Consider the following 27,086-nt stretch of genomic DNA (forward strand, 5'->3'; position numbering starts at 1 on the left):
TGTCTATTTAAAACTTTTGTAAAATGACAATGTTTTCACTTACTAATGATATGCGACATCTGCAATGATGACATTATTGGCAAGGAAAGCCACTTATACTTGGGAGCAAACACGTATGGGGTGAAGCCCAGTCTCACGAAATTTCGTTATATAGTCACGTATTTTTTTTTATTCTTTTTTCGTGATATTATCACAAATTTCCGTGTTTTTTCGTGATCGTATAACGAATTCCTGTTTTTGTGTGATTATCACTTATTGGTTACTCAACTGTTTTTTCTTATTTTCTTACCATTGTTGGTTCGGTTTAGGGTTAGATTTACATAAAATGACATCCTTACCCAAACCCAACTCTAACCCTAACGCCAGGCGACATATAAAAAATATCAGAAAAAATTGTATAAACCAATATATAAGTGACATTCTAATGCAATCACCAAATCTAACCCTAAACCAAAGTGACAATGGTTTAAAAATAGGAAAAAACTGTTGAGTAACCAATACATGATAATCACAGGAAAATAAAATACGTGACTATATCACGAAAACTTGTGAGACTGGGTAGTTTTGGGAGGTTGTAGTACATACCGCGTCATCTTCAAGTAAGGATCATGTGATTTACATACATGAGTTGACTTTAAAATGCAAAAACTGATTTCATTGCAGTTTTGCGAAATACGTAAACCGTATAAATACGAAAAACGTATACATTTTTTTGCAATATATGGGAGTTTTTGCGAACTTGACGTGTTTTCATTGGCTGTATTTTCATTTCATGTCAATTTGAAGGGGATTGGAAATGCATAAACAATATCAGCACATAGGGCCAGATTTACTTACAGTAAGCGCATACCATAATTTTGGGGTTAAATAACGACTGTCGGGATTTACTTAAGACACACAGTGTATAATTAGCACTGAAAAGCTGTTGTCTAGTTATTTTTGCGACTGATCTGATTGCATACTGTATGCATTTCTAGAAGTTTCTCTTTCAGATGCAAACTTTTTGGGAGGGGATTATTTAAATTATTTTCCACTGCAACGTCCGTGGTGCTGACCTCAAGCGTACCTCATTATCAGCTCTGATTATTTGCAACGCTGAAGTAATTTGCGCTGCTCGTGGTAGATTGCATTATGGAAATCAGCTGTTGCACCTGTGTTATTTAATTTATGCTTTTTTAGTAAATAACCCACAGATTATACCACTCCCATCTGCACTTTTTTTGGAAAAAAAATTGCCACGTTTAGTAAATCTGGCCCTTAGTATTTGTTAATGTTATTCCAGCATGATCCCATGAGAATTTGTACATATTTTACAAGTTGGCCAATTCAAATCGATTCGTACAAAGTTCATCATGCCAAAATGTATGATTATCATAAAAAAACGAACCCCCACACCTAACTCTTCCCCTATCCCCAACGCCACAGGAGCAAAGGTAAATCGTACAAACATGTACGAATGTGGTCGTACGAATTGTAAAATACGTACGAATTGCCATGAGATAGCGTTGGTTACTCATGTTAGTTTATTGAGCATTAGCTAATATTAACAGCTTCACAACTTTTATTTAAGAAATGTATTAGGAAAGGCATAAATGAACATGAACTAAGATGAATAAATGCAGTAGAAGTATTGCTAGCTTATGCATCTACTAATGTTAACAAATACAACTCTATTGTAAAGTGTTACGAAATGTACGATACAAAGCAAATATTTAATGAGTGTCCGGCAGGAGCAGGTTGGGGTTTTGACCCTCTAGTTTTCTAATAACTGAATGCTTTGGTAATTATAGAGGCAATAAGGCAGGTGCCTTATCTTTGGTCTCAGTTACACTCGCCCGAGCTAAAACCCCAACCAGAACAACCAGCACATTGTTTTCATTCACTTCTGTGCAGACAAAGAGTACCTTTAAAAGTAAGATCCATCTCAAATAGTGAGAGTGCACTTTTCAAACTTTTACAACTCCTCGGTTTTCTGTGTTTCTATAGGTCAACAATGACTGAATTTTAGAAACCCACATAGGGTAGCCCTTGATAATGACAGCAAAATATCTTGCTATATACAAATCATATGGAATTTGAATCAAAAAGCAACTGATTATTCATCTACTGATCTATACATTTGGATTTTACAAAGGTTAGATTAAATGACAAACCAGTTTATGAATACTTAAACAAGAAAATAAAATGATACCATTAATCTTTGATTGTCCATGCTAGTAATCAGTTTAATTGTCTTCATATAGCTCTTTTTCCAGGTTTTAAATTAGTATTTGGGATCAAGAATGAATTTATAAATTGTTATTGACATCTGACTGCTTATTATTATTGTTGTTGTTGATGATGAGGTTGTCAGTGTGCAAAAATTCAAACCCCCTCAGACGTAGTCTTTTCTGTCATATGCATTCACTGAGATTTGAGATTTGACCCCCGAGTACTCTGCCCTTGTCGGCGTAGCGTGGTTTCGTGCTTTCGAAGAACAGGAACAAGACAAAATGGCTCCCCCTAGGATCAACAAGCAAGAAGCGCCCCATCCGAAGTACAGCGAATTTCCAAATTCTCTCTTTTGCGTCTCCTCCAGGAGCGGGTTGTGAAAATCCATGACGATGCCGTTGGCGGTCCAGCACACGGCCACTAACAACAGCAGTCCGCAGGTCACAAACGTCCCTCCGGACGCCATAATGATGCGTGGCTTGCTTGCTGTGTCCGAAGTGCAGTTGGTGCATTTTGCCCCAGCTACTGCCAGGGCCATGCCCACCACACCGAGCAGCGTACTTACGACGCAGAGCGCGCGAGCGGCTTGCAGGTCATCCGGAAGTCCCAGCATGGAGTCGTAGACGCGGCAGTGCATCTGTCCGGTGCTCTGCACCACGCAGCTCATCCACAAACCTTCCCACACGATCTGAGTTATTACGATGTTCTGGCCTATGTACGCTGCAACTCTCCACATGGGCAAGCAGCAGGCGACCATAACGCCCAGCCAGCCCGCTACTGTCAGAATTATCCCTAAAATCTCCAGGCCGGCTGACGCCATCGCTGCTTTGATTTTCCCTGCTGCTTCACAGATTGTGATGTTCAGCCCTGAAGATTAGCTCCTGTGTCGGAGCAGCCCACAGATCTAAAGGCTTGCTTAAATAAAGAGATGGTGAAAGGGAGAGAGAGAAAGAGAGAGAGCGAGAGAGAGATGAAGTTTCTACCTTCTTTATACTGCTAAGACGATGGAAGGTGGAGTCTTGGATGGCATCATGTTAAACGTGGTACAGATGAAAGCAGGGCTATTGTGGGACTTTTCTTGTACTGGGAAGGCATCAGAATAGTTTAGTAATGTGTAATATGTGGATTATATACAGGATATATAGTTAGGGCTTATTTTTAATAAATTAAGGTTAGTGGTGTCTCATGTGTCCGCCTGAGACAACTCACTCTTTGTCTTAAAACATAATCCAGTCTCAGCTTTATCTTGCATCTGTCTGTGAGGGCTTTTAATGTACTTTTGATGTCCCAGGGCCCAGGAAAATACCATCAAATTTTAGTTACTGCATTTGTTTAAACATTCCAGAAAACTTCATAAGAAATCGGAGATGATAGTTGGAGTTACTAAAACAATCATAATACTAAAGTGACAATCTTCATTCACAACCACTGTGCATCTGAAAAGGAAAAGAAAACTAGCACCCAGATTTGACAGATATGAGTTGGCAATGTGGCTAATACAATATGATTAGTAGAAAAATTGTTGTTCGTGTCAACACTTTCTCAGAAATGTTACCATTTGCATTTTATTTCTCGGCCGTGTCCAAAACCTTAGGCATTTCCAGGTGTTTCGAATAATAAACATCCACCCAAAATTTATCTTCATCCAAATGCATGAGTTTTATTGCGAATGAGGCATGCAAATATATATTCTACAGACATCCTCATGAGAAACAATTAGCGTCTGAATAGGCCTAATATCAAGGAACCAAAACTCCATTTGTTTTATAAGTGAATGAAAAACTTTGAAGCAAGCAGGATCTACCGAAAGGACCATTTCTCCTCTGGCATGTTAATATAGTCAAAAGATGAATAGTGTTTGTAATTAACTGAGCTGTGAGATTATACAGAAGGCAGGTATAAAGACAGTAGACAAGAAAAGGTTACACCTAGATTATAATAAGATCATTAAAGAGAGGTCTATCTCATATTGTATACTGTGAAGTTTCACATGATACATCTATTTTTTATGTGTGACAATGATTTAGGTTCTGGCCGTGCCATGCAACACACTACTACTTGATGATTTATGTAACAGTTATGCGGTTTCTCCCAAATATTTGTGTTTAAAGGCTGTAAAGTAGTTTATTAAACATATCAAACATACATTTGACTTGATAGGACGTCAGTGTGGTGGATTATTCAACAAGTTGAGTGCAGGTTACACTATTGTGCCAGTGGGTGGGAGCAAATTGCTTTCTTTATTATTCACTCAGTAGACTTTTAATTTTACCATTTTACATCTGCTTCATTCAGCCACAAACAAGGTGTTGAACTGATCTGAATCTGAACTCTTAGGAAAGAGATTACTGGGGTAACGCTGAGACTTCACTTCATACATACACATCATTATTTTCAATGTTTTTGGTCACATTATAATTACTTTTGTGGTCACAATTTAGTCTTTATGACTTTGCAATAATGATAAATTAACACGACCTTAGCACATTATTTGAATGCAACATTAGAAACGGTTATGTTTAAAATCTGTTTTCCTATAACAGTACAAATAGGGAATCAATATATTGAAAATATTTATAAAAAAGTATCTTATTAATAATTGTTTGTATGTATCAGTCATCTCTGCATAAACTAAGACTAAAACAAGACTACGTTATTAACAAGACTAAGTTATTCTTTAACCTGTTAACCCCCTCTCAATTCATACCATGAAACTGACATTCCAACACTAAAATAACATGAACCCTTTGAATTACTAGCACAATTGTGGCATCTTCTGACATTAAATAAATTTATTGTAAATAAACAAAAAGTTCCAGAAGAAGTGAAATTTAAATTTTGGACATGGATTGAAACCAGTCAAATTTTGCCTATAGTCCTGTAGGACCCTTATTTGTGGAAAGGATGTAAGGACATCTGTTTACATCTGTATGTACAGTATTATGAATGAAAGCAAACTGTTTCAGCCCCTTGAGGGCAAATGTATTTACACGCACATCAAGTGTAGCGGTTAACTGACCCACTTAATTTATACATGCATCCACTTTGTATATAGTCAGCAGATAACAGCAGTGTCTGCCAGTCTGTTTCTGACAATCATTAACCTGACTTTGTCCATCTACCATATAATGTTAACACACAGACACAGAAAGATAAGTATAAAGATAAAATAAAGCACTTTTACATCAGTACGGTGGCTGATGATCGATTGACATTCTCTTATTAGCATGTTTCACTAATATGAAAAATAACTCAAAATAAATGAACAATTAAGGCAAAATAATGAACTTTCAGTTTAAGATTTGAGTTTTTTCGACAACCATTTGGTAATTTTAAATATTGTGGTTACGCATGCTTAGTGAACGAGAGAGTCCTTTTAGCTTAACCCATACGGGAAAAAAAAATACATTTTTCTGGCCAGAAATATTTTAAATATATGCTTAAAGGGGACATTTCACAAGACTTTTAAGATGTAAATAAATATTTGGTGTCCCCAGAGTATGTATGTGAAGTTCTAGCTCAAAATACCATATAGATAATTTATTATATCATGTTAAAATTGCCACTCTGTAGGTGTGAGCAAAAATGTGCCGTTTTGGGTGTGACCTTTAAAATGCAAATGAGCTGATCTCTGTACTTAATGGAAGTGTTGTATAATCCCCTTCTGACATCACAGGGAAGCCAAATTTAAATGACCTATTTTTTCACATGCTTGCAGAGAATGGTTTACCAAAACTAAGTTCCTGAGTTGATCTTTTTTTTTTTTTTTTTTAAGTTGATAGAAGCACTGGGGACCCAATTATAGCACTTAAACATGGAAAAAGTCTTTTTCATGATATGTCCCCTTTAAAACATTTTGTAGAAAGTAATTAAGTAAGCTTAATTTAATATATATTTTGAATTTGAAAATATATTTTTGTTTCAAACTTTTCAAATCTGTTATGTTTACAGGTTTGTAACAAAAAACATTTTCTTCCGATGGGACATGAATATATTTTTTTGGTTTGAAATATGGAGGGGTAAATATATATTTTAAATGCTTTGAATATATTTGTTTTTTAATATATTTCAAAATATACAGAAAGTATATTGGCAAAAAATATTTTCTGTCAACATATTCCTATTTTTTTTGAATATTTTGAAATATATTTAAAATTATATATTTTATATATTTTATATAATTATATATATTTTTTCCATATGGCATGCAAATAGACAATCCTATTTTAAAACTTTAAGGGGTGGTTTTCCGGACAGTGATTAGACTAGTCCTAGACTAAAATAAATGTAAGAGCTGTCCAAATTGAAATCAACTTGCACTGACATATCTTAAAATACATCTGTGCCCGTTGTTTTGCCTCAAAATGCACACAAGTAATGTATTTAGTGAGGCATGTTTGTCAAAACTAGTTATATTTCCTAATTAAACTAAGGTCTAGTCCTGGCTTAAGCTAATCCCTGTCCGTGAAACCACCCCTAAAGGTTTAACTAAACAGTTTATGTTGTATATGTTGTTGAACAATCACTTTAGTTCATGCATTTAGCAGACAGGTGGAGCTACTAGATAAGAACTTGCTTGATGTATTATTAGCATGTTTTGAAGTGTAAGGTGGTTTTTCTGGTACAATTTCACAATCAAACAAAGTGTATTCCAGTACCCAACCACTCGTAAAAATGTAGACAACACTTAAGGTTACATAGGATTTAATCAGAGTTAAGGAAATAAAGTCAAATAAATAATACATTTAACACTAATTTACTGGTTGTTTTCACATGTGTTTCTGTCAAATTTAATGTAGAAAATGAGTTCATGAAACAAAATGTGTAATTTTGACACTGACTCGCCTTACCGTTTACTAGTCATTTTCATTTTACTATGATGATGATGATGATGATGATGATGAAACAATAAACAATGATAAAAGAAAGAATAGATATAGTTAAATAATTTTGAGATTAAAAAGGACGTCTGTCACTATTATGTGCCTGAACAAACTAAAATTTTGGGTCACTATAAGGACAACATGCTCCAAACTTTAAAGTCATTCGTTTGTGCCTGTTGAAAAACAATCCAAGAAGCCTATAACAAAAAAGTAAATATAAAATATGTGATAACACAAGACGCTCCTGACAATTTGTTCTTAAGATTACACAACAAAAATGAAGCAATTTTTAAGATCAACACGGTGTATTTCTCTAAAAAGAAGAGCATGCATGTTCTGGCTTGTGAAGCCGTTGAATTTACACCCATTAGTATGGGAGTGTGAACCTGTTTTACCATGCTTTCTCATGATCACACGCACAACGTTAATGAAGTGCTGGAGGGTATTTGTCTGTGAGAATACAGACTGAGACTGAGAGATAAAACAGGTGCAGCACATCTAGATTTCTGTTTATTTTTAATAAAAATATAGGAAGTGACAGTACATTACAACATAAACAAATTACTTATAAGCGAAGTAAATGACATTAGTTCAAATTATAGCTAAAGCGTATCAAACATTACACTGAACTAACGTTACTGTGTAAAATGAATGTATGCAATACAGATAAAACCTTGCCTGCCTGTCTGCAAAAGTGTCAAACCTCCTTGCATAGCAGTGATCCATGCTCACCGTCTCCCCTGGTCTTTAGAAAACCAAAGGTATTTGTTCTACATGTCCGTTTAACCACTAGCCAGACCATAAAAGAGATAACTTTGGGCAAGGTGCTTAGCTGCGACAACATGTGTGCTTCAGATGAAAACGTCTATAATGTGATGTTTAAAAATCAATGTTGTTTATAATGCAGTGTTGTTTATAGTGCCCTGTGTAGCTCAGTGGTAGAGCATTGCATATGCAGTGCAAAACGTCATGGATTCAAACCCAAAGAACACACATGATGTTAATAAAAAATTTATACCTCGTAATGCACTATAAGGTGCTTTGGATTAAAGAGTCTGCCAAATGCATAAATGTAATAAAGCATTTTGCTTTTCAAAATTGTTTTAAGAGACTGAAATTACTACCATTACAAATGTTTATATTTATTAAAAGTCATCATGTCTGACAATACCAGCAGCATTAGTGTGCTGGAAATATACAAACATTTTTAAAAACTATAGTGAAAACCCCATTTGACTATCCTTGAATGAGAATCCTCTAAAGATGTATTTAAAAAACATTTACGCGTGTGTGTGTACACATTATATATATATATATATATATATATATATATATATATATATATATATATATATATATATATATATATATATATATATATATATATATATATATATATATATATATATATAATTACACACAAAACACACATATATTATGCAAAAATTCCCTTTTATTTTGTCTGTGATTAATCTTTGCCCACAACTAAAAACTTCTACTCTTGTTGTTTGGGGCGACTTTCCTTTTTTACGCTAGGGTTTAACACCAGTTACGAAAGTATTTGGCCCCCTTGAACTTTTCAACATTTTGCCACATTTCAGGCTTCAAAAAATAAAGATACTAAAACTGTAATTTTTTGTGAAGAATCAACAACAAGTGGGACACAATCATGAAGTGGAATGAAATTTATTGGATATTTCAAACTTTTTTAACAAATAAAAAACTGAAAAATTGGGTGTGCAAAATTATTTAGCCCCCTTAAAGGGACACTTCACCCATTTGCATTAAGCTTTGTATAGTTAGAAACCCAGTCATGTTTTTGAATGGTCATGCATCGTTTCCCCTGAGACAGGAGAAATAATGGATTTCAGTGTTGCACTTCCTTCTTTCAATGATGTAAAAATCATCATTTTGTATCATTGAAAGAAGGAAGTCCTATATCTTGTAGAGGGGGTGAGACTTCAAACACTCCTTTTCTCTGTCAAATAGGCACCAATTTCGAAATTTATGTTACATTTCCACTACAAATATGATCCACTTTTAATAAAGATTAATTTGTCCACGGGTGAAATGCTCCTTTAAGTTAATACTTTGTAGCGCCACTTTTTGCTGCGATTACAGCTGTAAGTCGCTTGGGGTATGTCTCTATCAGTTTTGCACATCGAGAGACTGAAATGTTTGCCCATTCGTCCTTCCAAAACAGCTTGAGCTCAGTGAGGTTGGATGGAGAGCGTTTGTGAACAGCAGTTTTCAGTTCATTCCACAGATTCTCGATTGGATTCAGGTCTGGACTTTGACTTGGCCATTCTAACACCTGGATATGTTTATTTGTGAACCATTCCATTGTAGATTTTGCTTTATGTTTTGGATCATTGTTTTGTTGGAAGACAAATCCCTGTCCCAGTCTCAGGTCTTTTGTAGACTCCATCAGGTTTCAGGAGTGGCACTGTATTTGGCTCCATCCATCGTTCTATCAATTTTAACCATCTTCCCTGTCCCTGCTGAAAAAAAGCAGGCCCAAACCATGATGCTGCCACCTCCATGTTTGACAGTGGGGATGATGTGTTCAGGGTGATGAGCTGTGTTGCTTTTATGCCAAACATAAAATAATTTTGCATTGTTGCCAAAAAGTTCGATTTTTGTTTCATCTGACAAAGAGCACCTTCTTCCATCTTCCAGGTGACACTATTTATGGATATCTTTAAGAAATGGCTTTCTTCTTGCCTCTCTTCCATAAAGGCCAGATTTGTGCAGTATACGACTGATTGTTGTTCTATGGACAGACTCTCCCACCTCAGCTGTTGATCTCTGCAGTTCATCCAGAAAGATCATGGGCCTCTTGGCTGCATCTCTGATCAGTCTTCTCCTTGTTTAAGCTGAAAGTTTAGACGGACGGACGGGTCTTTGTAGATTTTCAGTGGCCTTCCATTTCAATATTATCGCTTGCATAGTGCTCCTTGGGATGTTTAAAGCTTGGGAAATCTTTTTGTATCCAAATCCGGCTTTATACTTCTCCACAACAGTATCTTGGACCTGCCTGGTGTGTTCCTTGTTCTTCATGATGCTCTCTCTATTTATCATCATTAGTCATTTAGGTCAACATTGGATCATTCAGAGATCCTCACTGAACATCTGGAGAGAGTTTGCTGCACTGAAAGTAAAGGGGCTGAATAATTTTGCACGCCCAATTTTTCAGTTTTTTATTTGTTAAAAAGGTTTGAAATGTCCAATAAATTTCGTCCCACTTCATGATTGTGTCCCACTTGTTGTTGATTCTTAAAAAAAAATACAGTTTTATATCTTCATGTTTGAAGCCTGAAATGTGGCAAAAGGTCGAAAAGTTCAAGGGGGCTGAAAACTTTTGCAAGGCACAGTAAGTATTGCCACATAATTATGTTAGAGTCTCTAGTCTAGGGCACCTTTATTTGTAGCGTAGTGACAGATGTTTTCAAGTAAGGAAAAGATGCTCAGATGCTGCGCAATAATGCTGTATTTAGTATACCATGATGACTCACGCTTTACCAAGAAATTAACGACTGAACATAATTTATAAAAAGTAACCCGCCAAATTGGACAGTGATTTGACAACATTACTAGCCACAGCGGATGTTTATGATTTGGCGGTTCTGTAAATTAAATCCAATGATATTTGACAATAAAGTCATTATAGATATTCTCACAGTGATTTTTGACACCATAACTTGTAATCCCTAAATATTTCAAATTTAACAAGGGTTGGTGCAAAATATATATATTTATATTTTTATTATTTAAAAAGTAATAGACCCTTTTACAGCCCACGTGATCAAATAGCCTGCACGCGCATTTTGGCAACAGAAGTGTTGTTGTTCCCCAGTGGTTATAACGGGTTAGCAACTCGGTTAAAACGGTTTCCCTGCATCAAAATGTCTGGTTGTTGCGTTTGGTTGCACTAATATAATATAGTAATATACGTATATATGTATCTGGCCACTTTATATTTGGCCATCTGCTAACGTCTTTTATCCACTCCACTATCTGGTAGCTGTGTTGAAAATGTTGATCATGAAGTCAACTTTTTAAAATAACCAAACTGCGCGCGCATACGTTGCCACGTCATCATTGTGTACAAACAATAAAAGGGTCTATATTGCGGGACTGTTGGGATTTTGGAACTATGAATTGGACCCCCCAGTAGGACCGCAAGTGGTCACAGAACTTGTTAGGCTTAAAATGTTAAAGATGACATAAGTGACACTTAGTGACCTATTTCATTACCTTACTGTTAAGTTATTTGTTAGGCAAGACCAACATTTTATTTAGCTCTAAACAGTCATTGACTTGAACTTATCAAGTATTAGTGTTTCTTTGTGGAGTTGTGTTTCGAAACTCTGCAGTCTTTCATTACCTCATACGGTCAAGCTGTAAGTTCTTTCGGTGCTTTTTCAGTGCTCTTGATCAATGCTTGATCACTGGAAAGCACCGAAGCATCACGAGATCTCTATCAGTAACTTCGCTCTTCTATAGAAACTCGACCTACGTAACCAAAAAAAGCCCTGGGGAAAAACTCTCTGATGTCATGCCTACTAACTAACATCTATTAGTCGTGGGTTTCAAGTGACTCACTGCCAAAAGTAAATATAGACCTGAATGCATTTATAAGCAACATATTTCCAAGGTTATTATAGTTTTTCATTAGTTTTTATTTTTATTTCGTTTTGACTTTTTGTTTTCAAATTCAGTTTAGTTTTAATTAGTTTTAAAAGTGAGTTTGCTATAGTTTATTTAATTTTTTTAAATGCTTAGTTTTAATTTAGTTTTAGTGTTAGTTTTAGTCTTTTTTGTAATTTGGGTTATGTGTCAAAATCCACATGCTGTACCAAAAATCTACAGATCTTCTTTACAGAATTCACACCCTATACAGATACCACAGCTGTACAATTTTCACACCCTATACTAAATTTACCCTATACAATAGCCTACTCATCTCGATTGAAGCAGCAAACATTCGGTATAAGAGTAAACAAATAACAATATTATAATGTTTGAATCACAACTTATAGTGTTTTGACATCGACAACCCAAGAGCATTTTACCTCAAACTTGCGAGTAGTTAACTTTCTAAAGTAGCAATCGCTTCTCTGGTCGACATTAACACACTGACCAAATTATAGTCAAAATAAAAAATATTTTTATACCACTTTTTAATGTGTAATAATGTAAAGGTGTTCACGAGATACCAACCTTTCGCAAACTTGCTTTTAACTGCGAACACTTTGAACATTTTGAATGCCATTTTTATTTATTTATTTATTTTTATTTCAGTTAAGGACACTTATAGTTTTCGTTTTTTCGTTCGTTTTTGTTAACGATTATAACCTTCCGTATTTCATTGCGTTATTGTTATTTAAAATTGTTAATTTAAGTAGGGTGAATTCAGGTAGAGTGGGACATCAGGTTGAGTGGGACACTTAAGCTTTCGGGTACTGCAAGGGGTTAATTTTGTAAGCCAATCACAACAATTGTTACTATGTTGTAGCTGAATGTCTATTGAATATGAAATAAAGGTTGTGATTGGTGTGACATCACAGATGTGGGCTGGTTGTTATTTTTCAAATTGCTTCACTCCTGGGACCTCACGGTAAGTCATCCGGCAAGTGTAAATCTATTTTAGAATAATAAGGTTGATAATTCTGTCACTTATGATATAACAATAAAACTTTTGCTTACACATACATTTATGCTGTCTGTGTATTAGAGATTAATAACAATGAGCATCTAACTGTATAAAATATTTGTGAAAATTAGATTCACAGCACTGTCCCACTCAACCTGAAAGTGTTAGGTTGAGTGGGACAGTGCATTTCAGGTTGAGTGGGACAGTTTTAGGGCTAATGCAAGCACACACTACGGCCATTTCATGAACAAAAAATTAAATTTTAAAGTTATAAGTAATAATAATGTGTCTGAATATAACATTTTTATAAATTTATATTTTTCAATATACACAAGATGGCACCCTTACAGAGAGGGGAAGTACAGAGAGAGAGAGAGAGAGAAGAAAGGAGAGACAGGGCAATACAGAAAAGGAAAAGACAGCAAAATAGGAAAGGAAGAAAACTAAACCAGTGGAGTGAAGAGAGAATGGCAGGGGCTATTGAAGAATATGAGCAGGAGGTGAATGAAGGACACAAACCAAAATTAAGGTTTTTAGCCAGGGCATGGAACATCCCAAAATCAACACTGCAAAGGCGAGTGAAAGGGCTGGTGAGTGGCTACCGCCATGCTTCAGGGAAGAGCCCCCTGCTCTCAGCTAATGCTGAGAGTGAATTGGCTAGGCTTTTTAAAATGTTAGCTGAAAGGGGGTTCCCCCTGGAACGCAGTGATATACGGCGTATTGCGTTCCGTATTGCGTTCCTGTACTGGCCCAAAGGCCAATGATGAATGGGTGGCTTGCTGCCACTGCCAACGGTGGTATCATGAGTCCTGCGGAGAGCTCAACGGACTTATGGATGACGATGACTTCATCTGTCTTGAATGTGTTCACTGAAGTTGTTAAAAGGTTCTAAAAAGATGTTCCAAAAGGAAAAGGAAAGTTCCATTTATTGAATGTAGAGTGAAGTTTACAATGTTACAATTTTTGCATTAGTTCCAGAAATGCATTTTTAAAAAATTCTTCCAAGTATTCATTAGTTGAAGGTCTCCGTGTTGTATTTTGCGGTTCATAATGCGCCACACATTTTTAATGCATGTATTCTGGTTTTATTTACGTTTTACACAATGTCAAAACTTTATTGGAATTGTATTTGTCATGTTCATTTTAACCATAAAATAGTGTCCCACTTTTCCTAACAAAGTGTCCCACTCAACCTGATTGCTTCCAGTTTGCTGAAGAGGGTGTCAGATGATGTTTAAAGATGAACTGTTTGATAATAAATTCATAAATTGAAAAAAATTCACCATAGTGACCTTTATTACAATCTATTTAAACAAAACACATACAATTTTAATACATTCTAACTGATTTAGGTTGTTTAAAATGCAATTTACCAAAAAGTGTCCCACTTTACCTGACTTCACCCTATTTTGACATAGCCTATAAGTGACTCCATGAAAACATCAAATAACATTAAAATGTTCATCTGGCAATCAAAACAAAACTATACTTTTAAATTGAATGCCTCTTTTGTAAGTAAAGCTCAACGTCTGACATGTTTAACCTTAAGCAGTTTTTGGCTTCATAAGAACTAGATGAGCCAGTTCTTATACTCAGTTCTGTAAGTATTGCCACATTATTATGTTCAAGTCTCTAGTTTAGCGCACCGTTGTTTGTTGCGTAGTGACACATGTGTTCAAGTAAGCCAAAGATGCGCAGATGCTGTATTGTTATTTAACCCCTTCAGCGCTGATTTTTCAGGTGTTTAATCAGTTTGCCTTATTTTGATTGTTTGATCAGCATTTTTATTGGTTTGAACCACAAAACATGTCCATTCCAGTGGACGCAGGATCTGAAGGGGTTAAAATTGTTCTTTTACATATTTTGACATATAAGTGACTCAAGACTCAATGAAAACATCAAATAACATTAAAATGTTCATCTGGCTATACTTTAACCCCGAGAACCCACGGGTCAAATTTGGCTAATGTTAATTGATGCTAATAAAATGGTTCTTGGGTTCTCCAGTGTTAAAATCGAACGCCTCTTTTTGAAGACGGACATGTTCAACCTTGTTAGGCAGTTTTTGGCTTCTGTGTTATTTTACATGTAAAGATTTGCCTGGGAACTAGATGAACCAGTTCTAATTAGAAAAAGAAGTTTAGATTGTTTGCTCTGAGCCTCGGCGGTTTAAGAATCTGTTCCCATGTCAAATCTAACTTATATAAGTTACCCACAATGCATGTCCTGGGACTTTTGAACAAATTCCAAAATATGATTCGTTGCTGTTTTGCCTGCAGTCATATGATAAACAACACAATCTCATCATAGCAGTCTGCATTTTAATGCTTTAATACCACAGCAGTAAAGCCACACTTGAAAAATGAAATGTTACAGCTTTGGAGGCAAACCATCTCTCCTCGAACTCTTAATTGTAGACATTCCTTACCTGTGTATGTGCTTGTGGAACCCAATATCCTCTTACCCTTGCCAATGAGATTTTAATGAGCTGCCGTGTAAAATAGAGCCGTTATTGTCCTAACGGTGGATTTGGCCACCAAACAGAGCGTTCTTTCTTTTATGAAACAATCCCAGTATCCCTTATTATGTTTCACCTCCAAGTTCCCCCCTAACGTCCCTGCACACCACTGGACAGTGGAGGTATATAGCACACATAGTGCTGCAGTACTTAAAAGGAAATTTATCAAATACTTTCCTCTGGACGCTGAAATAAGGTTAGTATCTACTGCATGTTTTATTTTGATATTTGATATGCTTATACATCCGATGTTTGTGAAAGTAGTTGTGATAGGAGCACTAAATCTCCAAAAGTGTGGCATGTCAAGATTTGAAGGGTTTGCCTGTAATACAATATATGAAACGGAAAAAAAAGTGGAGCAACCGGTCCTGTCAGTCTCATTTAAATAACTGTTCTCAGTGTTTATGTATTCGTGCGAATGAAGACACGGATTGCGAGTGATTTTAGCAAGCGAATGTGCTTTTTGTCTGGAAATGGCTGTCAGATGATTATTGCATCTACTCCTTAGATAAGCATAGACATGTACTGCGATTAGTGAAAAACAAAAGGTGATTTAATATTCAGCATTGTTTAGCTGCGAATCAGTTTATTAATCATCAATTGTGCTCAGCATCCTTCAGAACACTTCATGTGACTTTTGCACTTGTATATTTTATACCGTTGCCTTGCTTATTTGCTACATTATTCACAAATGTCTTATTATTGCGTCGTACTATAAGAAACTATGAGTAACTCCTAAAAAGTCCTTTCTGGAAAAAAATGAATCCACCCTTAGTAGAAACCTACCACTTAGCACTGGGGGTTGTGATGACACCACAGCCAGGGGCGAGTCATGATGAAGGTGTACCCTTAACGTGACTCCACACAGCCCCTCCTTGTTTCAGGTGCATAAAAGGACCTGCTTTATTCCCACGTTCATACAGACGGAAAAATACTCACTCTCTTTTCCACAACGAGCAAGGGAATCGTTTTAACATGGTATCCGCTGTGCTACAGATGCTGGGCACAGCCCTGGCTATCATCGGTTGGATCTGCGTTATCGTTACCTGCGCTGTGCCCATGTGGCGCGTCACAGCGTTCATCGGACAGAACATAGTCACTGCCCAGACCAACTGGGAAGGTATCTGGATGAGTTGTGTGGTACAGAGCACCGGACAGATGCAGTGTAAAGTCTACGACTCCATGCTGGCCCTCAGCTCAGACCTCCAAGCGGCTCGCGCCATGTGCATCGTCTCCATCCTGGTGGGCCTCGTCGGTATCATGCTGGCAGGGGTGGGAGGGAAATGCACCAACTGCATCGAGGATGAGAGTACCAAAGCCAAAGTAGGCCTTGTTTCGGGAGTGGTTTTCATCATCTCTGGAGTTCTGTGCTTGATTCCGGTCTGCTGGACCGCCAACACCATCATAAGGGACTTCTACAACCCTTTGGTCGCCAGCGCACAGAAGAATGAATTAGGAGCTTCGCTTTTCATCGGATGGGCTGCTTCCGGGTTACTTATCATTGGAGGTGCATTGCTCTGTGCCAACTGCCCTCCTAAGGACCAATACGGTGCAAAGTACACAGCTCGACCTGGTGGAACTAAAGGCTACGTTTGAAGAGGAAACAAAGATAACTGTGGCTAGTGACTACAATAACTAGTGACATTATTTGAACTTTTGTGTTATATCTGGCCATGTGCCTAAATGTTGCGACATTGAATCTGCTGTCAGCTGCCAATATATCACGGGAGTGGTAAAATACTGTAAAAAAATTATGTGTATGGGATTTGTAAATACATCTTACTTACTTTCTGTATCTGGATTTACACACACTAAGCATAAGCAGGTGAAACCGTTACGGATGTCTATAAAATGTTAACGGACAAAAAGATGTTTAATGCCGGTGTTGTGTGCTTTGTTACGAAACATTTCAATTGTAAGCATTTCAGTTAATAAACTTTTTAGCAAAACAAAGTTCCTTTCAATTCATTGTTCCCCAAGATCATTTTCTGTCTGTCTGTTGAGAAATATAACATTGGATTTTTAAAAGTGAACACAGCTCATTTGGTTGGTTTACAGTAAGTGACTGTACAGATTAAATTTTGTTTTTACACAATAATATTAAAATACAGTAAAGTTTGTTCACAGGTCTTCACTGTTGTTAAGGATCTGCTTAAAAAGAATATCAAAGTTTTATAAAACATACATTTTCTTACTTTAAGTGAATGATTTAATGTAAAAAAAACTTTTTAAAATTACTTCAGCTGGTACTATGGTAAGCTTTTCTACTCTTTACAAAAATTGAATTTTTAGGTGTTACCGATAGAAGTATGTTTTTTTTATTAATCTAACAAAATTCACTTTGTACAGTGTTGTTAGTGACGCATCTTATTCAATGTAAATGCAAATAATGCCGTTACACTGTTAAACTATAGCAGCTCATTAAATTTAGTGGTTTGGTCAGGATCTACAGATCTGTTATCTATCAGCATGGATTCTTTACATTTTTCTTTATTCCTTGTTTCTTGTTTCTTTTCTTTTTGCCATTTTTCTCAAATGTACATGTAGCTCAAAAGGTTGTGGGTTTGATCCCAGGCAACACTGCAAGTCACTTTGATAAAAGCATCTGCCAAACGCATAAATGTAAATAATCTCTAAAGCTTCTTTGCAAGTAATAAAGTAATTTCCATTCATATTATTTCAATTGAATCGTTTTTTCAGCAAATTCCAAATAAAATCGTAACCATCGATATCTAACTATTGCTATATTTTTTAAATCAGTAACTACTACATAGACTATCAGTCTACTACATTTTGTGTAGCATTATTTACCCCCAACGGTCTGTCTTAATCTTAAAGCCTCCACACTCTTAGAATAAAGCTACAGAAGCTGTCACTGGGGCGGTGCCCTTTCAAAAAGTATAACCTTGCACCTAAAGACTTCATATTAGCACATCAAAGGTAGCTTACACCTCAAGTGTCTACATATCTGTGCCAAAATTATGCATAGGACCGTTTTAAAGGGTGTGATTGTCCCAGTAACAGCTTTTGTACCATTTATTTCTGAGTGTTTACATCAACTGAAAAGATTATATGCTTAATGATATATTTACAAATAAAAAAAACATTTCCCACAAAACTAAAAACCTTACAGATATGCATTTAATTAAAAGAAGATAAGGACATATGCTCATATCTCTGCCCATATGTGTGGGAATATGTTTTGAATTGGGCAGGGCCACAGGTGGTGTAGTCATGTGACAGCATGGTATGACATCGCCTTCTTCACAGTTTGAAAACGGTTTCTTTTTTTAGACTTGTAACCATAAAAGAAAAGCCTGCACAGATTCTCCAAAGTGTATGAGACTCTTATTAAAGCTAATCCATTTAAAGCACAGCACATGCTCAGGGTTTTAATCACTGTAATTCATTTCTAGAATGAGTATTTTTACCTGCAATTCAAATTCATTTCTGTAGAAGTGTTTACTATTTTGCAATGCAACAAGCAGCTTTAAATATGCCGTAAATACACATTAGCACAAGCAGTATGAGTATGAGTAGCACAAGCATTATGCAGAAGCGCAGAACCAGACATCATGACAGTCTAAGGCTGGAAGTGGGCGGAGTAGTTTTCTTTGTTCTGTTGTGAAATAGAGTATTAAAAAAAGCTTTTGTTCAAATGTTCAAGCTTTTTTATTTTATGTTTTAAGATTTGTGTTCAATTACTTATGAAACAACAAAACAAATGAAGAATAAAAACTACATTATACATTTAACTTAAAAAAACCTATGAAGTTTAATGTCTTGTGTTAGTAGAATTACTGGACTTTATTTTTCAAATTCCTGCATGTTTATTTTATATATATATATATATATATATATATATATATATACACACACCCTCTCTCTTGGATGGGTTACTTTTTTAGACAATATTTGTGTTCAAATAAAACACAAGTTTAGTGTGATGTCCCTAAACTAACAGTGATTGTGTTCTTTTTAACACATTCATTCTAAGAGTGTATACACTCACCTAAAGGATTATTAGAAACAGCATACTAATACTGTGTTTGGCCCCCTTTAGCCTTCAGATCTGCCTTAATTTTATGTGGCATTGATTCAACAAGGTGCTGAAAGCATTCTTTAGAAATGTTGGCCCATATTGATAGGATAGCATCTTGCAGTTGATGAAGATTTGTGGGATGCACATCCAGGGCACGAAGCTCCCGTTCCACCACATCCCAAAGATGCTCTATTGGGTTGAGATCTGGTGACTGTTAAGGCACTTAAGAAGGCAAAATGTCAGTATTTTTCACAAATAACTGAAAAATATAGACAAAAACCAAAGTTACTTTTTTCAACTATAAATTCTGCCTTAAATCCATCTATTAAGGCATATTCGGTACCTTCCCACCTAAATGGTGATGATTTTCTAAGATTTTTTTTCCAGTAAGATCGAAAATCATAGGCCAGGTATTGATAAAATTCAGAAAAATTCGGATTCTGAAAACACTCAACACTATATGCTACCTTCATGCTCCTCATTCTGTCATGAATTTAATACTATCTCTATTTCATATTTACAAGATATTATTACCCACCTCAGGCCAACAACTTGTTCACTTGATATTATCCCACCTCGTAATTTAGTACAACTTTTTGACACATTAGGACCAAGCTTACTTACCATTATCAATAAATCACTTAGTCTAGGGATTTTCCCAGCTGATTTCAAAAATGCTTTGGTACTTCCATCAATTAAAAAACCAGACCTTGACCCTGCAGTTTTGAATAACTATAGGCCTATATCAAATTTGCCTTTTATCTCAAAAATTTTAGAAAAAGTTGTATCAAATCAATTACACACTTATTTAAATTTACATTCTATATATGAGAAGTTTCAATCCGGCTTTCGGCCACTTCACAGTACCGAATCAGCACTACTGAAGGTTTTTAATGATATCTATCTGACAACAGATGCTGGAGATTCCATAATCTTAATGCTCTTGGATCTTAGTTCTGCCTTTGATATGGTGGACCATGATATCCTTCTGTCCAGACTAGAATATGATGTGGGGCTGAAAGGAACTGTACTAAATTGGTTTCGCTCATATCTGACTGATCGAAAATTCTCTGTCCGTTTTGGCTCTTCTATGTCCTCCGTTGCTCCCCTCAGGGCTCAATTTTGGCTCCGATGCAATTTTCCCTTTATATGCTCCCTTTGGGATCCATATTCAAAAAATTTGGTGTGTCATTTCATTGCTATGCAGATGACATTCAGATTTATGTGCCAATAAAACGGACAGGAAAAAATTCACCTGAGCACCTGTTGACGTGCCTAGATGAAATAAAGAAGTGGATGTCTGCTAACTTCCTAAAATTAAATGAAAATAAAACGGAACTTATTCTTTTCGGACCTACTAAAAGTAGTTCAAACCAGCTTCCTGATGCATATTCACTTTCTTTACCAGTAAATACTTGTGTGAAAAATCTTGGCGTTTTATTAGATAGTTCTCTGAATCTAGATAAGCAAGTAAATTCTGTTGTCAGATCTTGCTTTTTTCATTTACGCATGCTGACAAAAGTGAAGCCTTTTTTATGCCCCCAAGCTTTTGAATGGGTGATACACGCATTCTTATAATCTAGACTCATATTACTTCGATTTTAGAATCCCTTCACTGGTTGCCGGTCCGTTTTAGAGTTGATTTTAAAGTTCTTTTATTTGTTTTTAAGATTCTAAATAACTTAGCCCCCCTTTATCTATCTGGAGCCCCCCTTTATCTATCTGAGCTTTTGGAGCAGTACAATCCTCCCAGAAATCTCAGGTCAGGTGCACAGCAACTTTTAACTATACCACGGTACAGATTAAAACATAGAGGTCACCGTGCCTTTGCCATTGCGGGCCCGACATTATGGAATAGTCTGCCTAACCACGTACGTTCTGCATCTTCCCTGTCAGTTTTTAAATCTCGCTTGAAAACATATTTTTACTCAGTTGCTTTTAATAATCTGTAACCTGTTTCTTAACTTTCCTTGTTTAATTTATTGTGTGATATTTTATTGTTTTGTAAAGCACATTGGTCAGCTTGGCTGTATAAATGGTGCTATATAAATAATTTTTGACTTGACTTGACTTGACTGTGGGGGCCATTTTAGTACAGTGAACTCATTGTCATGTTCAAGAAACCAATTTGAAATGATTCGAGCTTTGTGACATGGTGCATTATCCTGCTGGAAGTAGCCATCAGAGGATGGTGCCGTGGCATTTAAACGATGCCCAATTGGCACTAAGGGGCCTAAAGTGTGCCAAGAAAACATCCCCCACACCATTACACCACCACCACCAGCCTGCACAGTGGTAACAAGGCATGATGGATCCATGTTCTCATTCTGTTTACGCCAAATTCTGACTCTACCATCTGAATGTATCAACAGAAATCGAGACTCGTCAGACCAGGAAAATTTTTCCAGTCTTTAACTGTCCAATTTTGGTGAGCTTGTACAAATTGTAGCCTCTTCTTCCTATTTGTAGTAGAGATGAGTGGTACGTGGTGTGGTCTTCTGCTGTTGTAGCCCATCCGCCTCAAGGTTGTGTGTGTTGTGGCTTCACAAATGCTTTGCTGCATACCTCGGTTGTAATTTCAGTCAAAGTTGCTCTTCTATCAGCTTGAATCAGTCGGCCCATTCTCCTCTGACCTCTAGCATCAACAAGGCATTTTTGCCCACAGGACTGCCACATACTGGATGTTTTCCCTTTTCACACCATTCTTTGTAAACCCTAGAAATGGTTGTGCATGAAAATCCCAGTAACTGAGCAGATTGTGAAATACTCAGACCAGCTCGTCTGGCACCAACAACCATGCCACGCTCAAAATTGCTTAATTCACCATTCTTTCCCATTCTGACATTCAGTTTGGAGTTCAGGAGATTGTCTTGACCAGAACCACACCCCTAAATGCATTGAAGCAACTGCCATGTCATTGGTTGATTAGATAATTGCATTAATAAGAAACTGAACAGGTGTTCCTAATAATCCTTTAGTTGACTGTATATATAATTGAAGCTTTTTAATACATTTCTTGATAGTTACATGTTTTAAGAGCACCACCAATGGTCCAATTCACGATTTTATTAGTGTATTAGTACATGTTAACGATATGCAAACAATTTTTATGACATACATGGTACAGTGTTCTCTTGACGCAAATGCAATATAATACACATACGGTATAACTATATTATCAGTGGTGTATAAAGACCTTACATAATGAACTTGTATTTGTATTTGTAATGAACTTGTAATGTATTTTTACCTTAGAATGAGTTGTTTTATCTACATACAGGTCTCCTTGAAAGTGAAAAGTGAAAGTCGCTGCCATTTTTCTAAAGTAGCCCTAAAGGAACAAACTGCTCTATAGAGTGCGTTTAGTCTCTACGTTGTCTCAGACAACAACATGTTTGTCCTGTGGTGGCTAACATATGTGTTTTTATGTTGAGGGGTGAGCTGTTGGTTGCAATTCGCAATCTCACCACTAGATGCCGCTAACATTTACACACACCACCTTTAACACCTCCTCCATCTATCAATATATCTGTGGCTTTGCAGTTAGTCTGACCCCCTTAGTATTCAGACCCCCTTCACTTTTTTACATTTTCTTGTCTTGTAGTTTGATAGTACAATCGTTTAAATTCACTTTTTCCTTATTAAAGCGTAAATAAACCCCTGGTCAGAGCCTGACTCCACCCACTGGCAATATTTGAAAAATGCAAGACAAGTGGGCAGATCCCAATGGAGATAGAGGGGACGAACTAAGCTCGTACCAAGTGTGTGGTGACTGGTGAGATCGTAACAAGGGCGTGGTGAGCTTGAACCTGCTTACGTCACGAGTTATTTTATGGACCCAACATCCAATAGGAAAATTCAACTGCAGTAGCCACCGTTCAACCTGAAGAGGGCAGCACTCAGACGTTTTTACACCATATATTGTAGTATTGAAACACTTTATATCCAAATATCAAAAAACTTACTAAAATCAATGAACAGCACTAATAAAGCATCATTCTTACAGATCATTAACCAAAAAAAGTTGGTTTAGGGTTTAGTTACTCTTTAATCTGCACTCAATACCCCATACACGTGCAAACAAAATTTAATAAAGGCTGTCAATTTATTAATAAGAAAGTCAAACCCTTTACTCTGTACTTAGCTGAAGCACCAATGGCAGCAATAACATCCCAGAGTCTTTTTGGGAATGGTCCAACCTGGATTGTTAGTTTTTTTGGCATTCTTCTTTGCAAATCCTCATAATCTCAATCATGTTGGGTGAGGACAGCCACATTCAGGGATGTTTATAAATAAAATAAGAATTTGTATAGGAGATGCTGTTGAAAGATGGAGATGGCTGAAAACGGAGAAGAATTAGAATCTGCCCTGATCGCGTAACGTTAAGCCTTCTCCATAGTAGAATTTTGCTGCGTGCACAATTATTAAAAAAACAATATGGATAGAGGATTATTTTATACAAAGTCTGATGAAATATCAATATTTCTCATATGTAATACGTTTGTGGACACAAACTGCAAATGGATGTTATATTGTGAACGCTTGGCATAGATTGCCCTGATCGCATAATGTTATGCCTTCTCCATGGTAGAATCGCGGTGCGTGCACAATTATTGTATGAAAAACAATATGGATTGAGGATTATTTTATACAAAATCAGATGGAATACCAATATTTCTCATATGTAATATGTTTGTGGACAAAAACTGCAAGTGGATGTTATATTGTGAACGTTTGGCATGGAGCAGCTCGAGTCTGGAGTTATATGGATGTGCTTTTCATAATAAAGTATAATGTATACTTAAAAATAAATAATGTATTATTAATTTTGCTAGAGTATTTATTTCATGAAACAGCACTTCGAAATCACATCTTTAATACCCTTCTTCATCAATATGATACATTGTAAACGTAATAGTTTCTAAACAAAGAATCGTCGGGCCTGCCAGCGTGGCACGGTCGGCTTAAAGGTTTTAAAAGAAAAAAACTTAATGTGTAGGACTCGTCACTTGCCATTGGAAGCTTGTAGCAACCAGTATGTTCTTGTTGGATCCTGTAGCCTATACTATCTGGCAACCTCGAGTCAAGGGGGAGGGGAATGGGATACACCGCTCTATATAGTATAGTGCATAGTGCGCACTGCAGCTTCAATTCAATTGTGACTTTAGTCAGATTAGGATTAAAAATCACAGTTTACCTAGTAATTTAGTATTGTCTTAATCAGTTTAACATCGGAATATTGTTTTTCATGTAAATGTACTGACTGAAACAATTCATATACATAGTTTGCAGATTGTGGTTTAAGAATCAGTAAATGGATACATCAGAGTTTAAAAATTTGATTAAACAGTGGATTTCTGTTATACGTCACCATGTTTTATGTAAGGATGTAAATGCATTGATAGGTAAATAAACAAGACTGTTGTTAATAATAATACACACAGTACACACTCATATTTTATGCCAAAAAAATCACTTTTATTTTGTATGCGATTAATCTTTGCCCATCACTATATATATATATATATATATATATATATATATATATATATATATATATATATATATATATATATATATATATATATATATATATATATATAAAATAAAGCTTAAATAAATATATTTATGAATTTGAAAATATATTTAGTTTTAATCTTCATGTATTAACATATATTTCTAAATGTATTTTTAGGGGCAACAAATACATTTCTAATTTTACAACCCATATGGCAAAAAACTATATTATTCTTGAACAAACTATAAAAGTTTGTAAAGTATGTAGGCTATAAAATATAACATTTTATAAAGTATATTTTTGCAGTTGAAAATTTTAATATTTTCAAACCTAATATATAAATGCTTTAAATTATATTTATTTCTTAATTATATTTTAAAATATACAAATAGCATATATTGGTGAAAACATAATTTTTGTAAACATATTTCAAAAGTTATTAGCAAAATATATTTTTTGGCCATTTTTTATATTTTAAAATATATTTAAAATTATATTATGGCGTACGGGAGTGGTCATTATTTTTAAAACACCTTTAAAACAGCTGAGCAAACTTTACCCAAATAAAAGTTTGAAAAGCAGCTACAGTATACATATGTATGCTACTACAAAGACATTTAGTGAACCCATCTTGAGAAAAGCACTCTTGAGCAGGCGGCACATTTAAAAATTCTCTGGAATGTTGTTCAGCGGGATTGACCGAGAGCGAGACTCCGCCTTTTGATGATTGGTGTCTAACAGGCCTTTACTTCCTGCTTGTTTTTCACACACACACGTATGGGTTGAGAGCAGACCATCAGCTGCTTTGAGATTTGACAACACCAGCAGCTTCAACATGGGAAGGATCGCTAAAGAGATTTCAGGACAAGTCCTGTGCTTCGTGGGATTTGTTGGCGTATGCCTGAGTTGTGGCCTTCCCATGTGGCGGGTCACGACATACATCGGTGCCAACATCGTCTCGGGTCAGATCGTCTGGGACGGTTTGTGGATGAATTGTGTGATGCAGAGCACAGGACAGATGCAGTGTAAAATCCAAGACTCAATAATGAAACAGACGCAGGACTTGCAAGCGGCACGGGCGCTGACGGTCATCGCTATACTAATCAGCTTCGTTGGAATGCTCTTGACGTTTGTCGGAGGACAATGCAGTAGCTGTCTGAAGAGAGAGAGCTCCATGGCTAAAGTCCTGATCCTAGGTGGCATCCTCTGCATCATAGCCGGAGTCGTTTGTCTCATCCCTGTCTGCTGGTCCTGTGCCTACACCATTTACGATTACGAGAGTGTTCTCACCATTCAGACCCAAAAAAGGGAGCTCGGAGCATCCATTTACATCGGCTGGGGTGCTGCAGGATTACTTTTGTTCGGAGGGATCATTTTGTGTACTTCCTGCCCACCGAGAGAAGATATGCATGCCAATTACCCTGCCATGTACCCATACCAAGGACCTATGTATGGGCCTCCAGGAACTTATATGCCTCCCAAAACATATGCCCCTAGCGTTACATATACTGGAACTGGGACGTATGTTCCCAACAAACCTATATATGCAGCTGTTCCAGGACAATATCTTTAATTGGCACATATTTCTCACTGTTGTCTGTCGCTTTTGAATTTAACTTGTATTTACATCAGTGTTTTGTTATTTTGAATGTATATACTCAACAAACTTTCTATTAAAGATGTGTTGTATTTGCTACCCTTTGAAAATTGAGATGACTTCGGAAAACTTGTTTGTCTTCTTTGTTCCTACCAGTTCTTCTACTCCTGGAGATGTTGTAATGCTAATGGCATTTGAAATGTATATACTGTTGTGTTTGTATGTTTAAACAAAATAGATGTTTTTTTGTGTGTAAACTGTTGTCTCCCACTTTTTACACATACAGCTTGTTTATTGTTATCAAAAAGAATGTAACTTTGAATGATTGTATATATTCAAATAAATATTTTTCAAGCTATAAATGATGTGTTATTTATTTATTATATTTAATGTACCTTTCATTGCATAAATGAAACCTAAGCATTTTTTTTTCAAATTCCAACCAATTTTAAATTTGGAACAAGTCCCATTTAATTTAAAGAGAAGAAGCACACTGATATTAAAGATGTTCCAAGTACCAAGAATTCTGACAGAAAAGTAAAAGTTACAAGGAAAGTAATCAAGTTTATTAATGCTAGTAACATAGTAGCCAAAGCTAACGTACAAATCATATTCATAAATTATTAAGTACTTGTCTTACAAAAAACATCGATGATGCATC

The 27,086-nt window shown here is 36.0% G+C and overlaps 3 protein-coding genes across 3 annotated transcripts in view; 2 read left to right on the forward strand and 1 right to left on the reverse strand.

The window, feature by feature from the left end:
- Nucleotides 1-2,220: 2,220 nt before the first annotated feature.
- LOC135771510 (claudin-9) lies at nucleotides 2,221-3,283 on the reverse strand. Its single transcript, XM_065281781.1, has one exon. The coding sequence runs from the start codon at nucleotides 3,029-3,031 to the stop codon at nucleotides 2,375-2,377; it is 657 nt and encodes a 218-aa protein (XP_065137853.1). The 5' UTR covers nucleotides 3,032-3,283; the 3' UTR covers nucleotides 2,221-2,374.
- Nucleotides 3,284-14,967: 11,684 nt separating this feature from the next.
- LOC135771512 (claudin-4-like) overlaps nucleotides 14,968-27,086 on the forward strand; it is a 28,406-nt gene continuing 16,287 nt past the window's right edge. The window contains exon 1 of the mRNA XM_065281783.1: nucleotides 14,968-15,464. Coding sequence (XP_065137855.1) covers nucleotides 15,310-15,464 — 155 coding nt within the window. The 5' untranslated portion in view covers nucleotides 14,968-15,309. The remainder of the gene's footprint in view (nucleotides 15,465-27,086) is intronic.
- On the forward strand, nucleotides 16,169-26,504 carry LOC135771515 (uncharacterized). The gene is made up of 2 exons (XM_065281785.1): nucleotides 16,169-16,731; nucleotides 25,657-26,504. The coding sequence occupies exons 1-2, from the start codon at nucleotides 16,244-16,246 to the stop codon at nucleotides 26,399-26,401; spliced, it is 1,233 nt and encodes a 410-aa protein (XP_065137857.1). The 5' UTR covers nucleotides 16,169-16,243; the 3' UTR covers nucleotides 26,402-26,504.

The sequence above is a fragment of the Paramisgurnus dabryanus genome, chromosome 8, assembly GCF_030506205.2.
Source record: "Paramisgurnus dabryanus chromosome 8, PD_genome_1.1, whole genome shotgun sequence".
NCBI classification, from domain to species: Eukaryota; Metazoa; Chordata; class Actinopteri; order Cypriniformes; family Cobitidae; genus Paramisgurnus; species Paramisgurnus dabryanus.